This window comes from Balaenoptera physalus, assembly GCF_965194825.1.
Source record: "Balaenoptera physalus genome assembly, chromosome: 2".
Lineage (NCBI taxonomy): Eukaryota > Metazoa > Chordata > Mammalia > Artiodactyla > Balaenopteridae > Balaenoptera > Balaenoptera physalus.
The window spans coordinates 130,726,967-130,741,563 of record NC_138883.1 but is presented as its reverse complement, the minus strand read 5'-3'; the positions used below and the strand labels follow the sequence as shown (position 1 = coordinate 130,741,563).

The 14,597-nt window shown below is 47.8% G+C and overlaps 1 protein-coding gene across 2 annotated transcripts in view; it reads right to left on the bottom strand.

Moving 5' to 3' along the window:
• Positions 1–14,597, bottom strand: part of IGF1R (insulin like growth factor 1 receptor) — a 310,095-nt gene that overhangs the window by 42,392 nt on the left and 253,106 nt on the right. The window contains exons 6-10 of one of the 2 annotated variants that reach the window (XM_082448429.1): positions 7,644–7,858; positions 5,609–5,735; positions 3,870–4,108; positions 1,388–1,555; positions 996–1,203 (exon numbers count right to left, since the gene is read on the bottom strand). In XM_082448429.1, the coding sequence (XP_082304555.1) occupies positions 996–1,203; positions 1,388–1,555; positions 3,870–4,108; positions 5,609–5,735; positions 7,644–7,858 (957 nt within the window). The remainder of the gene's footprint in view (positions 1–995; positions 1,204–1,387; positions 1,556–3,869; positions 4,109–5,608; positions 5,736–7,643; positions 7,859–14,597) is intronic. The other variant, XM_082448430.1, reaches the window with a different exon arrangement.

Genomic DNA, 14,597 nt, shown 5'->3' with positions numbered 1-14,597 from the left:
ATTCCGTGTAACCATCACCACTATTTCCAAAATCTTTCATTACCCCAAACAGAAGTTCCACACGCATTGAGGAATAACACCCCATTTCCCCTCCCCACAGCCCCTGGTAACCTCTAATCTACTTTCTGTTGCCATGAATTTGTCTGTTCAAGATATTTCATACACATGGAATCATACAATATCTCCTTCTGCGTCTGGCTGCTTTCACTCAGCATAATGTTTTCAAGGTTCATGCACGTGGTAGCCCATGCTTCAGAATCTCTCATTCCTTTACAGGGTTGACTAATATTCCATTGCAGGGCAAGACCACATTGGTTCATCCATTCATCTGCTGGTGGACACATGGGTTGTTCTCAGCTTTTGGCTATTTGAATAATTCTGCTCTAAACATTTATTTTCCTCCGCTTTTGTCCCCACTAGGCAGAAGCAGAGGCTGGAGCAGCAGAGCAGACAGATGTCCTGGGGTTGGGCTGCTTGGCTTGGAAAGGCCGTCTTTTGCGCGGCTTCACAAAATGCTTGTCAAGGATGCCAGTGGCTCTCAGTTATGCTTTGAAGTTGGGCCCCTTTCAAAACTGACTCTGAGTCTCTCCCTCTCCCTTTGCTCCTCCTTGGCCAGGCTGGGAGGCCGCAGGGAGGCGTGGGAAGGGCAACCGAGGGCCCAAGCAGAGGGCTCCTCCGCTTGCTGGTGTATGCTTGGCCAGGTGATTGCCGCTCTCTGCGCCCACGTGTCCCCCGCAGGGGCTGGGCGGTCACAGGGCAGCTGCACCTGTCACCTGTCATGCCAACAGCCCCCTACAGCCCAGGCCGTGAGCTCCGGCCCCTTCCACGAGGGCTGAGTGGCTTGGGTAGTAACCCCACCCGCCAAGCCGGCCGCCTACACTGTTGTCCCTCCTCAATGGCCGCTGGGTCTCGCTTTGAGGCTGTCGACCTACACACCACAGGGTGGAGAGAAAGCACCAGGACCTGCCCAAGGACCCTCTCAGAGGACACGGTACCTGGGCACGAAGATGGCGTTGTGCAGGAAATTCTCGAAGACCTTGCGGTACTCGGCCTCCTCCTTCTCGGCCTGCTTCTCGGCTTCGGTTTTGGGACAAGCGCAGCACGGTCCTTTCTCTCCACCACACACTTCGGTCTTGGGATTCTCCGTCACCTCCTCAACGTCGATGGTGCCGTCGGCGTACTTCCTGATGGGGATTTTGTCTGCTTGGAAAAGAGTAGCACAACAAGAGCCAAGTTACACAGGCTGGTGAGGAAAGGAAGAGCCATCAGCACCTGGGCTCACGACCACGGCTGCTTCCCGACAGACGGCTGACGCTGGCCCTGATGTGTGTGGCCTCGGGGTTTGGGAGTCACAGCCACAGGTGTCCCCTGCCCCTCCCACCCTCACCTTTGGAGCAGTAATTGTGCCGGTAAAGGTAGCTGTCCTGGGGCTGGCGCTGCCACCTCACGATGTAGTAGCTCAGGTTGCCGTTGGGCAGGGAAGGAGGGTTCCACTTCACGATCAGCTGAGAAGAGGAGTTTGATGCTGAGAGTACATCCAGGGGGATGGAAGGAACTGGAAAGGGGGACAAAGGACATTTCAGAAAATGGAACGAACCCAAGATCCTGGCTGTCAGATACCCAGCGCAAACCCACAAGAAGCCAAAAGTCTGATCCCCACAGGAAAATGGCGGTGAACACTGAACACACAAAATGAAAACCGAACCTTGCTTTGAAATTGTATTACTTTCCCTTTATAATATCAGTTCTCTGTGATAACAAACATTACTGAGCTGCAGATGGAAAAGGGTGGTGGAGGCACAGCTAGGGTTGGAATGGATGACTTAAAACCCACAGTTAATGCAAACACTGGACTTTCCTCATTTACTACAGCTGCCATCCTCCAAAACATTTAACGCCAGCAGTTTCAGCAAATGGTAAAACTGACTGACTTGCATTCCATCTGAGATTTTGAATCTCTGATAAAAATGGCAAAAAGCCAAAATGAAAGGGGGAAGTAAAAAGGGTGCTTCGGAGAGAGAGTGGGGAGGGGCGGGGAGAGAGAGAGAGAGAGAGAGTTGGGGCGGGGGGCTTGGAGGAAAAAGTGGTGCAAAGGGCCAGTAAATCTACTGATTGTATAATCATGATTCAATGGAACTATGGAGTCATAACTATGAGAAGCAGTCTAAAAACACCTCAAACACACATAAAGCCCCGATTTCAAGTAATGGACTCTGTTACCAGCAAAAGAACATTGATTTACAGGCAAAGCATAAGAATCTGGTCAATATCTACTTACTATTGCCCCTAAACCCAAACTTGGAGCTGAACTGTGTATAAAGGGCAAATGCATCCAGGGACCACTGAAATCTTATTCTCTTTGGGTTCAGAAAAAAGCATGAATTTTGGTGGATTTTCCAAAGTGCAAAAGACACCTTCGTTGTATGTCACTTAAGCATAATGGTCATGTAAGCTGCTTTTAAAATTGGAAAGCTTAAGGTACAAAATTTTATATACAAGGGTCTGAACACTTGTAAGGAAGGACACTTTAGGAAAAAGTTATGACTAATACTAACTTTTTCTGGGAAAACATTTTACTGAATGCTAGGCCACTTTAGTGCTTCCTAGAATAAGTATTTCAGAAACACACAGCTCACCCCTAGATGTTTCAGTAACAGGTGTCACAAAAAAGCCTAGGCCATGGACCAAGTCATTCTCTGTCCCTACCACTTGTGAGGACAGACGCCAAAATAGAGCAAACTGACTCAATTTGTACAGTGCTTTGTTTTCCATCTTTGGGAAAAGGAAACAAGTTTCTTAAGAATTGGTCTTAACAAAGAAAGACTTTTATTTTCCCCAAATTAGCTACAATGAATTACTTGCAAATTTTTAGGCTGAACAACTTGTTCTGTTGCCTTTGAGCCTCTGCTACAACATCCCAGGCCTAGAATCAGAAGCCTGTGTCACATTTATTGATATAAACATTGTGCCATCAGTGACATGATCGTAGCCACTTAGAGGATCATAGAGATGGAACAGGGGAGGGGAGGGGAGCTGAAGGGAGGAGGGGGCAAGAGAACACGAGCAAAAGGATTTCACCACCAACATTTTTTCCTCACCCTCTTTGCCATTTAGATTCATTTCGTGCCAGTTTATGCATATTTTAAAACAGCCTACGTATTGTAACAATGGCTATCATCAAAGAATGTTTATCAGTGCCTTTTAAAATGATGTGCATTTCCCTACTTCCAACCTGGTTTTTATATACTTGGAAAATATAGACAAATGTTTGCTCTCCTTAGTTCCAGATTCTGGAGTTGAGAAATGAGTTGGTTTAGAAAGCGGAGATCAGGGGAGAAGGAGGCACATTTTCATCAGTGAAAACTTGGAATGCCCACAACATGGTTCATCTCATGTTTTTTAACTTTTGTCTGCTTTCTTGGAACCCTAGCCACTACGGGATGAAGGTGAGAAACCAGGGAGCCACCTGAGGTAATTGGAACAACAACCAGGGTTTCAGTTCCCAGAGGTCCAACTATCCAAATAAACAAGAAGGGCAGCCTTAGAGGACTGTATCCAGTCTGGGCCTCCCAATGAAACCAACCCAGCACCCTGGAGGACCTGGGCTCACTGGTCCAGGACAGTCAGAATGATAATGGAAGATGGTACCAAGTCCAGAAGATGGCCTGGAAGAGGCTACGGTATTGGGAGTGAGGAAGAAATATGATACAGTATTATATATTGACAAGACAGACAAATAAAAGACAGACTGGCCCAGGACAGGGAGAGACAACAGGCATAGCTCAGTGTCAGCCCTCTGACTACATCTTGTCATGCGTGAGGACCCTGAGCTGACGAGGCGTGGGACGGCGGGGACGGTGCGTGAATACCTGAAGCATTGGTGCGAATGTACAAGATCTCGCTCTTGGCTCCACGGATGTGGTCATTCTCCACCATGGTGAGGGTCACAGCCTTGACGTAAACGGCATACTGTGTCCAGGGCTTCAGTCCATGCAGTAAAATGCCGGGCTCCACGTCCTTGTTGGGTGGGAGGTCCACATCTACCATGTTCCAGCTGTTGGAGCCGCAGGCATCCTGCCCGTCATACTCTGTGACGTTTTTAAAGGGTCTGAAACACAATCGATGAAGCTCAGAGAATGTTTTAGGCCGCTGACATCAAAGCTCTCAGAAACCTCCCCCCAAGGGCCTCCCACATCATACTTTCTATAATGGGAATTCTAGATAAAACGAGTCATCAATTAGATCTTTATAGAAGAATAAAATTAAGCCACCGGACTCCAGGTTTCACACAGTTCTGTCCACACTATAGAATCGAACCCTCTGCCTCAGGAAGAAGAAGTTCCATAATTACTGGGATTGGAAATGCTGCTCCTTAAGAATATACGCAAATGCTCTTTCCCTCTCGTCCCCATTTTTCCACCATTAAGAAAAAACAAGCGTAGTCGTTTAATGCAAACATCATTATTGATAAAGAATTAACTTCTGGAGAAAAATGCCTTTGCTACAGAAAAACAGCTTCTCAAATACAGCTTCTAAAATCTAATATGCTCACAAACAATTCTGATTGCTTAAGTATCTGATAACATTCAAATATTTCGTTTCCAGATTATCTCAGACACTAACGTCACTGTCAGAGCACTGGTAGACTGTTAAAGAAGATGATGATTCTGCACAGATGCGGAGTTGGGCAGGGATTCCACGCCTCTCAGATGAAAGGGCCAGACAGCCACTGGCTTCTGAAACAGACATTCACACACCCCTCCCTGTCGTTGTGATGGAAGATGAGTGACTCCCATGTGCAGGGACAATGAATGCCTGATAATCCCGCATCCTGCTTTTCTCATGGCAATGGCACTCCCAGGGCCCCGGCTCCAGCAGGGGGAAAGGGTACCAGATGCTGCCACTGGTGGCTCTGGTTCCAGCTCCCGGGAAGCCAAGCACCTGGGAAAGGGACCTATGGCATCAAGGTGGGACCTGGCTGAGGAGGGTGACTAAGAGGCCTGGGGGAACCACCTGGATACAGGAGGCAAAGGAAGGAAGGGGGAGACCAAGAAGAGCTGCCATCTGGAGGGATGTCCTGGCTGCCCAGGCAGGCAAATGTCCTCTGAAGGCACAAGAAAAGCCCCCAGTAGATTTTGGGAGAAATTCTGAAAGGTTTGAGACATGGAGGTCAGTCTTTCTCCATTCTCCGTCCCTTGTTTGGAGGGCTTATGACCTAGAGCAGAAGGCCACACCTTGGGAGGGGCCACAGATAGAGTGACCAGAATAGATGATGGACCCACCTGGGGGTCACCTCAAGGGGAGCCGAGCATCCTGAGGGGTGTTCCCAGACTATGGATCAGGGGGGACCAAGGCTGCAATGATATTGCATCCAGGCCCACCATCCCCATTCATGAATGTTTGGACTGACCTAATTCTCCACAAAACAAGTTTTCCCCTTTGGACTTATTTTATTCAAGCACCACTAATCACCCACTGAAGAATGAAAGGCCTCAAGCTAACACTTTTTTGTTTGTAGCTGCCACTGGCGGTGATGGATGTCTCATGACAGACAGGAGGGTGGCGAGGATGAAGCCCTGCCAACACGTCACCAAGCACAGACACTCACGCTTCCTTGTAGTAGACGGTGAAGCTGATGAGGTCCCTGTAGTCAGGGGGCCGGTACCGGTGCCAGGTGATGATGATGCGGTTCTTCCACGTGGTGGTGGAGGTGAAGTGCAGGACGTCACTTTCACCTGGGGCAGAGGCACATCCGTGAGTGACACCCATCTATGTCCTTTCCCTCCACGTGTCTGAGAGGTCACCTGCCCTGCACTATGGCCCTCTCCCCCAAAGCTGTCTGTACTTGCAAAGCCCCTTTTTGGACTTCTCAGTGGCTTTCTTGTTTCTACTAAGGACCCAAACATTGTGCTACATGGCCTCCAAGGGGCTTGGTCCTTTGTTTAGTACACTTGGTGGCCCTGGACGTGAACCTGTGAGTGATTCCTAACCTGGAAGAGAAGGACCACAGGATGGAGCAAGGTGGCCTTGTCTCTCTGCTCTTCCCTAGGATGCAGGCCACCCAAGGGGCTGGGGAAGGTGAGAGTGGACCTTGATGCTGGGTGGACTCTTCTTAGACATGACGACACCTGTCTTACAGTTGTGGATATCTGCCCGCTTGCGTCAAATCACCAAAGACAGGTAACAGAGCAGCTGTGCCACAGAGGGGAACTTTTCTTAGTCCGCACGCGGTATCGACACCTTCCTGTGCAAGGACACAAGAATGCCTTGGTGGCTCCAGCTAGTGCTGACGCGCAGCGGGGAATGGATTGAGCGCTGATCAGACCCATTTCACCTGGAACAGCCTCTGCGCTCTGTGGGAAGGAAGCCTCTGCTGGTGAGGCATGACGGGGATGCTGCCCCGAGCCCCCTCGTGCTCCCGGACCTGATTCAAACTGCGATGAGAACCCGGGAAGAACTGATGACTGCCCCCCTCGTGGAGACGCGAAGTTCTCCTACGAATTGTCCTTCCCCCCGTGTCTGCCCGACTCCCACTGCACCCTCAGCAGGTGAAGCAGAGGCTAAAGGCAGTTAAAAACTGAGAAGTCTCTGGGGCAAAACGTGATAGATTGAGATGGGAAAAACGTTGCAGTTCCTGCTAAAGTGTTATTTAGAGAGGAAACATGATTTCATTTTCAAAGGAAAATAAATGGCTACTGTATTCATGATCTGACAGGTCAGACTGGTCGACTCTAAGGAGAAAAACACTTTGACAGCACTCTGCTGCATCCGCTTCTGCTATGGTCTGAACGGGGAATGTGGTGAGGGCTGGGGCGGGGCATGTGAGGGAGAAGGCCCTTCAGCTCTGCGTCTGGTTTCTCGACTCTAAAAACCCTTCCTGAGCAACTCGAGTGTCTACCAGGTAAATCCAGAGCCAGCAAAACGAAGTCCAATGCTGACGGTTTCGCAGATTCTCTTGCGCCTGTGAGCGCACGTGCAAATCACCCTGGGTCACGTAGATTATTTTTTTCTAATACCTGTCTCTTATCAAAAGCCGATGGTGGAGAGATTATTTTTATAACTTGATCCAGCCACACAGAACCACACCATTTTTAAAAGCAGTCTTACATACAGGGTTAGGTGAGAAACTCACTGCTCAGAGGCAAAACCTTAAAGCAGAAGTCTCATAACCAGTGTAAGATTATAATTACATTGTTCTAAATTTAAAAAGCAGTATCAATCCAGGGAGGCAGGCTCCCTCCACTTTTCATGTTGTGGTAGGAACCAGGAGGAGGCCAGGTCAGGGACAGGGGCCCCTGGCCTCCCCTCCACTCCAGAGATGGAGGGCCGGGCTTGCTCCCTCCCAGGGCTGGACAGGACCAGCTCTCCCCTAGAAAATAATCCAATGGTGTGCCTGAGCATAAAAGACACTTGACTCTGTGTATTCTGTAAGCACGTCTTTAAAATCTGAGTGAGAACACATTTATAAATGTTTAGCACACACAAATAGATGCTATGGAAAATTTACAAATATGAATCTGCCCCACTACTGCCTTTGAAGATATCCACGTGTGAGCAAAGTGCTCGTAAAGGAGGCCTCATGTGAAACAAGGAGGGGGCCACGAACAGAAGCTGCTGTGTAGATAGGAGGAGGGTCCACTCACAGGAGGCTCTCTCTCCGTTGTTCCTGGTGTTTATGTCCCCTTTGCTCTGGCGTCCTTTAGTCCCTGTCACTTCCTCCATGCGGTAAATCTCGGAGACACACAATTTGGGATTGAAAGCAAAGTACATTTTCCCAGCTTTGATGGTCAGGTTGCGGTGGTCCCAGTCCCACAGCTGCTGCAAGTTCTGGTTGTCGAGGACGTAGAAGGAGTAATTCCTAGAAGCACAGAAATCAGCATCAGCACCCTTGCCCTTTGCCACCAGACACCCCATGCTGTGCCTCTTCGCCACAAGGCTCCAGAAAACACTGCCTTTGCTGGTAAGAGATGTAGTTATTAACGGTATCTAAGAAAGAATAGTCACTGTTAACAATAGCAACAATATGATTCAAGGACAATATCAAAATAGATAAAACACTAATTAATTTGATGACCCCTGTTACCAACAATAATGCTTCTCACACTGGAGAATGCTACTCAAATCATTCCCTAGAAACGCCTCTGGTTATTTCTCTGAAGCAGAGTATGTACAATGAGCTTGAAATCAGTCCATGGGAGAACAGATATGCTCTGCTACTCAACCGGAACAGCTTACAAATTTGCTGTAGAAAGTCTGCCATTATCCTTGGGGGTAAATCCCATCCCATCCGTGCTGTCAGCAGCATATGACGGGGTAGGAGAGCGAATGGGACAGGGAGACAGACTCGGGGGTGGACCAACCCTGGGTCAGCTCCCTCCTCCAGATTCACCCCACCCTGAAAAGCCTCAGCCAAAGTCCCCAGGGAAGGTGGAGGAGGATAAATGGCCCCCAATGGGCTGGCCCCCAATGGGCAGTCCCCCAGGCCACCCATCCAGGCAACAGCAACTCAGTGTCCAACAAGTTTAGGGTGCACAAAGCTTATTTTCAGAGGGCTGGGCCCCACCCCAGGAGTTTCTCATTAGCAGGTCTGGGTAGGCTGAGAATCTGCATTTTTAACCAGCGCCCAGGTGATGCTGGGACCACACTTGGAGAAGCACTGGTCTAACAGACGCTGGGCACCACCGAGGGGCTGGGGGTCCAAAGCCGACCAAGTCAGACATCGGTCCTGCTCCCAGTGGGTGGACACAGAATCAGCAGACCCAGCTGCTTCTGAAGGAGAGGAGGGGGGACAGCCAGCACCGGCAACCACTAGCACTGGCCACCCAGAGACAAACCCATACCCGGGGAGGCAAGAGAGCAGACAGCTCCAGCTTGGGGTCTGGAGAAAGAGCCTTGCAGGTCCTTTCTGTTCTGGGTCCGTTGGTAAACCAGGCAGGCAGGGTCACAGATGCCATCTGAGTCCTCTGTGCTGACAGGTCTGCTCCCCACAGACCTCAGACCCTTCTCCCCCTCCTATTCCCCAGCCTGTTTCCTTCTGGGGCTCACTCAAGCACCTTCTACAAAACTGAGTCTAAGAACTGGTGCCACATTTTGAGCTATTTCTAGGACCCACTCAGGGATCCAACACATAAATAGTAGAGAAGAAAGGATCCCAACCTTCTTCCCAGAGCCGGGACAGCCCAGACAGAAGCCCAGAGACCTCCTCTGCCCCGGGTGGTGTCCACTGGGCACCCCTGTGCATCCGGTGAGGTTCACTTACACCCGGACCAGGACCTCTACCAGGACTCTACCGCCGGTCAGTCCACAGCCTGAGTCTCACTCATTGAGAGCAAAGCAAAAGCTATGGTTCCAGTGCTGTGAAGCCCACCTGTACATTTCCCCGGGAATTCATGAGGCATTCAGAGACAGGGGTCCAGGACTAGCAATGCCATTTATGAGCTGTACAGCCACAGGCAGGTCACTCAGTGCTTTCTGTAGCTCCGTTTACTCATTTATTGGACAACAAGGGGCACAAACAGTGTCATATGAGCTCCCTGTCGGTTTTAAGGGCCCAGGACGAGTTACTGAGCTGAGGTGGGATCTGCTCCCCCAGCCTGAAGCCCAGCCCCTCCACGAGCACCGGGTCCCGTCCGCGCAGGTGCTGGGGGTGGGGGTGGGGATCCTGCCCACACAGGGGCACAATGAGCCAATGAGTCCAGAGGCAGCACCTCAGAAACCAAGCCAGGCTCCTCACAAACCCATCTGAGGCCTCGACACATTAACGGCCACCAAACCAGGTGACAAAAACTGGCAAGTCAACAAATCCTTTCCTTTCAGCAAGAGCTCACTCCCCAGCATCTGCTGGAAAAGGAATGTAAGACATTGTCCAAAGGAATCTAGACTTGGGCTACGTACCACAAGGCCATGTGTGCAGGAGGAGGGTGGCATGGGATGTGGAAGGTGGGATCCACAGTGCCCCCCCATCTGCTCCCTCACTGCCAGGCTGCAGGTGATGCTGCCGGGAGAAGGGGTGTCCGCAGAGTTATACAACCGGAGGAGGGGTTCACAGGTGGAGGCAGATGCCTCCTATCATAGGCCACTCTTGCCCTCAGAATACTCCCAGCTCTGAAGGACACTCTGCGGCATCAACACGAACCCCGTGAGTCTAGCTGCTCCCAGGTTCCCAAGTAGGCCACATGGGACAAAATCTCCTTGTTGGTGCAGAAAGCTCTGGGCCGGGAGTAAAGGCCAATTACCCAGGTCAAATTGCTGACTCAACCTAGGACGAGGCTTTTATTTTAGTAAACTAATTTCACTAGCAGAGAACATAACCGCACCGAAAATACCTTCTGAACAAAACATGCTTCTCCCCAGGGGAGGGAGCATGAATTATAAATCAGGAGTTTGACAAATGAATGGCAGGCACACTAAAATTCTGTGTATGTGACTAATCACTTTGAAAAGCAAGATTATCTTTTTACAGTAAACATAAACATTTTTTTACAACACTGAGAAGGCCTGGAGCCAGGATACCAATATCAATAAAACCCGGGCATTATGGAGCTTGTGTAAGCGACAGAAAAATAAAAGTGAAACCTTCATCACAATGATAATCAAGCCATTCACGAGCTGCCTGTCAATACTGCTCTTGTTTTCCCAACCCCAGCTGGAGGCCCGGCTGCCCACACATTCCTTCCATGATCAGGTGAGGATTAAGAGACGGTAAAAGGCAGAAACCTGTCTGCATATCTTCAACACACACATATACACACACTTAGATTTTATTGTTTCCTAAAGGAAATGCCCGTTTAAGTCAATTATTCTGTAAATGTGATTTCCTAATTGTTTCTAAGCTGACTGCCTTTACATTCAAAACATATTTAAAAAAATGATCTGTTTATTCTTCTGTCCCTTACACAGGCTCCGTGGTGCCTGAGTTTTATCTATATTGGTATCCTGGCCCCAGCTCTCTTCAAGGTTGCAAAAAATGTTTGTTTCTATGCTTGGGTGGGCCCCATCTGCCAAAATGTAGACCAATGTGGGAGGTTATCTCCTTGAGGACATCTATATATTATCTACATCAATATTCTAAACGCCCAGCACATACTATACACCTAACTGTTTTATTTATGGCTCCAGTCTCAGGGCTGTCCTACTTCTGAGTTGTCAACACCACCACCTCCCCGCCTGCTCGAATGAAGGGCAGGAAGGATGGGGAAGCAAAGGAAGGCAAAGTGCTGGGGATTCGAGTGGTACTTAGAAGACAGCCCCGGGTCCAGGGCTCGGACCACTGCACGTGGGAATCCAAAGATCGGGGTGGAGCGTCATCTCCACTCTCACTAAGCAATAACTCTAGGCAAGGTATTTCTTTGGCTTCTCCCCACCTGGTACAGATGGGGCTGAGGGTGGGGTATCCAGCGCATGGGGGCAGAAAGGGATATTCCCCCCTTTCCAAACTTTGCTGACAAATTGGAAAAAAAAAAAAATCATTAGTCCCTTTCATTTCTCAGAGAAAAAACCATGGCCTCTTTCGGGCGGTCCCTCGGGGGCATCAGAACCCAGCACATGGGGACTTGTCTCCAGCAGCCGAACCATCTGCAACTGATGCAGGATTTGGTCTTTTCACATATGCTGCCTCCAACCTGTCTGCAACGGATTGCTTTATACCACGTCCAATCTCCCCCAAAGTTCAATATTTACACCAGCCTCGGAGGTTCAGCAAGGGTGGGAATTTATATTCAAGTGGCACTAGGCACCAAACAGATACTCCGAAAATGTTTCCTCTTTGAGGGTTTTAAAAACAGCTTTACTGAGGTATAATTTATCTACCAAAAAAATTCACTCATTATAAGTGTACAGTTCCAGAAGCTTCAGTAAATTCATACAGGTGTCCAACCATCACCACGATGCAGCTTCAGAACATTTCCGTCACGCCGAAGTTCTTCATTCCCGATGGTGGTCAATCTCCAATTCCATCCCCAGCTCTTTACTGATCTGCTTTCTGCCGCCATAGTTTTGCCTTTTCTACAAAGCACATATTAATGGAATCACAAAATGTGTAGCCTTTTGTGTCTGGCTTTTTTTCACTTAGCCTAATGTTTCTGAGGTTCACTCATGTTGTTACATTATTGTTGGGCAGTAATTGTGCCACATTTTATTTATCCATTTATCTGCTGATGGACATGTGGATTGTTTCCAGTGGGGTATTTTGGTGGTGGTGGGGGTTGGTATCATGAATAACACTGCTATGAGCAATCACATACAAGTCTTGTGTGGACATGTTTTCATTTCTCTTGGGTAGATACTGGGGTAGAGCCTGGAACTGCTGAGTCACGTGTCTGAGTGTATATTTTTTGGAAGTCTGGAAGAAGTGTTAAAGTACAGCCATGTTGCAACCTAATCTTAGAGTTGCAAGAAGGCAGAATAAAGCACAAAGTGTTGCAAAGTCAAGTGGCGGGAACATGAGCAGAGAAGCCTAAGTGCATCCAAGAATTCCAATTCTTATAACCCACCACCTCCATCTACTCTTATTCTTTTCAGGGTAACAATCCTTGATGGCACCAACAAATCTGAAATTTTAATTCATTTATCTGATGTATCCCAAAATACGGTTGTTCAAATAAGGGAATTTTTTCAGAGAACAGAAATATTCTCTTTCTTATTCAAGGGCTTAAAAATTAGCCATTTCATAGGAATCTTGTACATGTGTATTCCAAAATCCATTTCCTTCCAAAATAGCACAACCTTGATCTTCTTAATGTCTAAGGTTATTACTCCAGAAACACATCACCTTACACAGAGTAATGTCCTCAAGGAAGCCTTGGCCATCCGAATTCTTCTGGACAAACTGAAGACTGCCTATGTTGTCCGGCCCCTTTCTCCAGAGACCAGCAGCCCTGCTGTCTGTTCCGATGTGATTTTGCCTATGTCTGTCACCAGCCTGGACATCAAATTCCAGAATCAGCTCACTCTGAGTGAGGACTAAGAGGTCTACTCCAGGTAACGTTCTTGAATTTCATACTCTGGACTTGACTCCGTGGTCTGGGCTACTCAGGAGACATTTGGAGATGGGTCTCAGTTCCATTTTGGAAAGCTAAGGGTGACTGTTCTCCATCAAAACAAAAGGCTACAAAACTTTCTTCCCACTGAACCAAATGGAAGCACTTACTTATATTCTCATTGGTTATGACAGGTACAAGAAAAATCATACTTTAAGGAACAGTGTGACAAGAAAATATTTAGGCAAAAAAATCAAAGGGCTTTGGGGATATGCTTCTGAGAAGAAGGAATAAAGGGGTAAAACAGTGGTTTCCAATCTTTGCTGCACATTGAAATTACCTGGGAATCTTTTGAAAAGCAATATGCTTGGATCCCACCCCCAAACATTTTGATTGAATTGGGACAGAGTGCAACTTGGACATCAGGATGTCTTAAAAGCCCCCAGATGATTCTAACGTATAGCGAAGTGTGGGAACCCGTGGGGTAAAGGTCATCTTGGCTTACACCAAAAGCACACTCAAGTGAAATGTTCTACTGACACTCCGGTAACACAAAAGCCCTGAAAAGGTTCCACTGCCTATCCAAATTATAACCTCCACACCTGGGTGAATAACAGCTTACGTAATTCTAATACCACCTACCTCTCCAGTATTATTTGCCAAACAGGTCCCAGGATGCCTCAACTCGTTGCCTTTGCTGCTGCCGCCCTGTCCTGAAATGCCTTTCTTTACCCTCTGCTTGCTGTTTCTGGAAACCCTCCAAGGCCCATCTCAAAAGCCACCTCTTCTCAGAAGCCTGTCTGATCTTCTTCTTCTTTTGTTTTTGTTTTGTTTTTTTTTAAGGTTTTTTTGATGTGGACCATTTTTAAAGTCTTTATTGAATCTGTTACAATATTGCTTCTGTTTTATGTTTTGGTTTCTTGGCCAGGAGGCATGTGGGATCTTGGCTCCCTGACAAGGGATTGAAGCCGCGCCCCCTGCATTGGAAGGCAAAGTCTTAACCACTGGACTGCCAGGGAAGTCCCCTGTCTGATCTTCTTAATCAGAATTAATCAGATACCTGACTCTTTTTTCATGCCCATGGCATGTGTCTTTTCTTTCCCTGTAGCACTCTGCAAGTTCTGCTTGGCACTGCTGTCATTTATCTATTTATCATCTACCTTTCTTCTCTTCCTCCCTCTCACTTCCCTTTTTTTTCTTTTTTTTTCAGGTTTGAGCAGAAGACTGTCTCTTTTTATAGCTCATTTTGCATTCTTTTTAAAAATTTATTTATTTTTATTGAAGTATAGTTGACGTACAATATTATATGTTTCATGTGTACACATAGTGATTCACAATTTTTAAAGGTTATATTCCATTTATAGTTATAAAATATCGGCTATGTTCCCTGTGTTGTACAATATATCCTTGTAGCTTATTTATTTTATATGTAATAGTTTGTACCTCTTAATCCCCTACTCCTAAATTGCCCCTCCCTCCTTCCCTCTCCCCACTGGTAACCACTAGTTTGTTCTCTGTATCTGTGTGACTCTTCCCTTCTTACGGGAGTGAGAGGAGTAGGCAAAGGGGCTGGACCTAACCCTCTTCCTAAATCTGAGGAATACAGAATTGAGTTGTTGC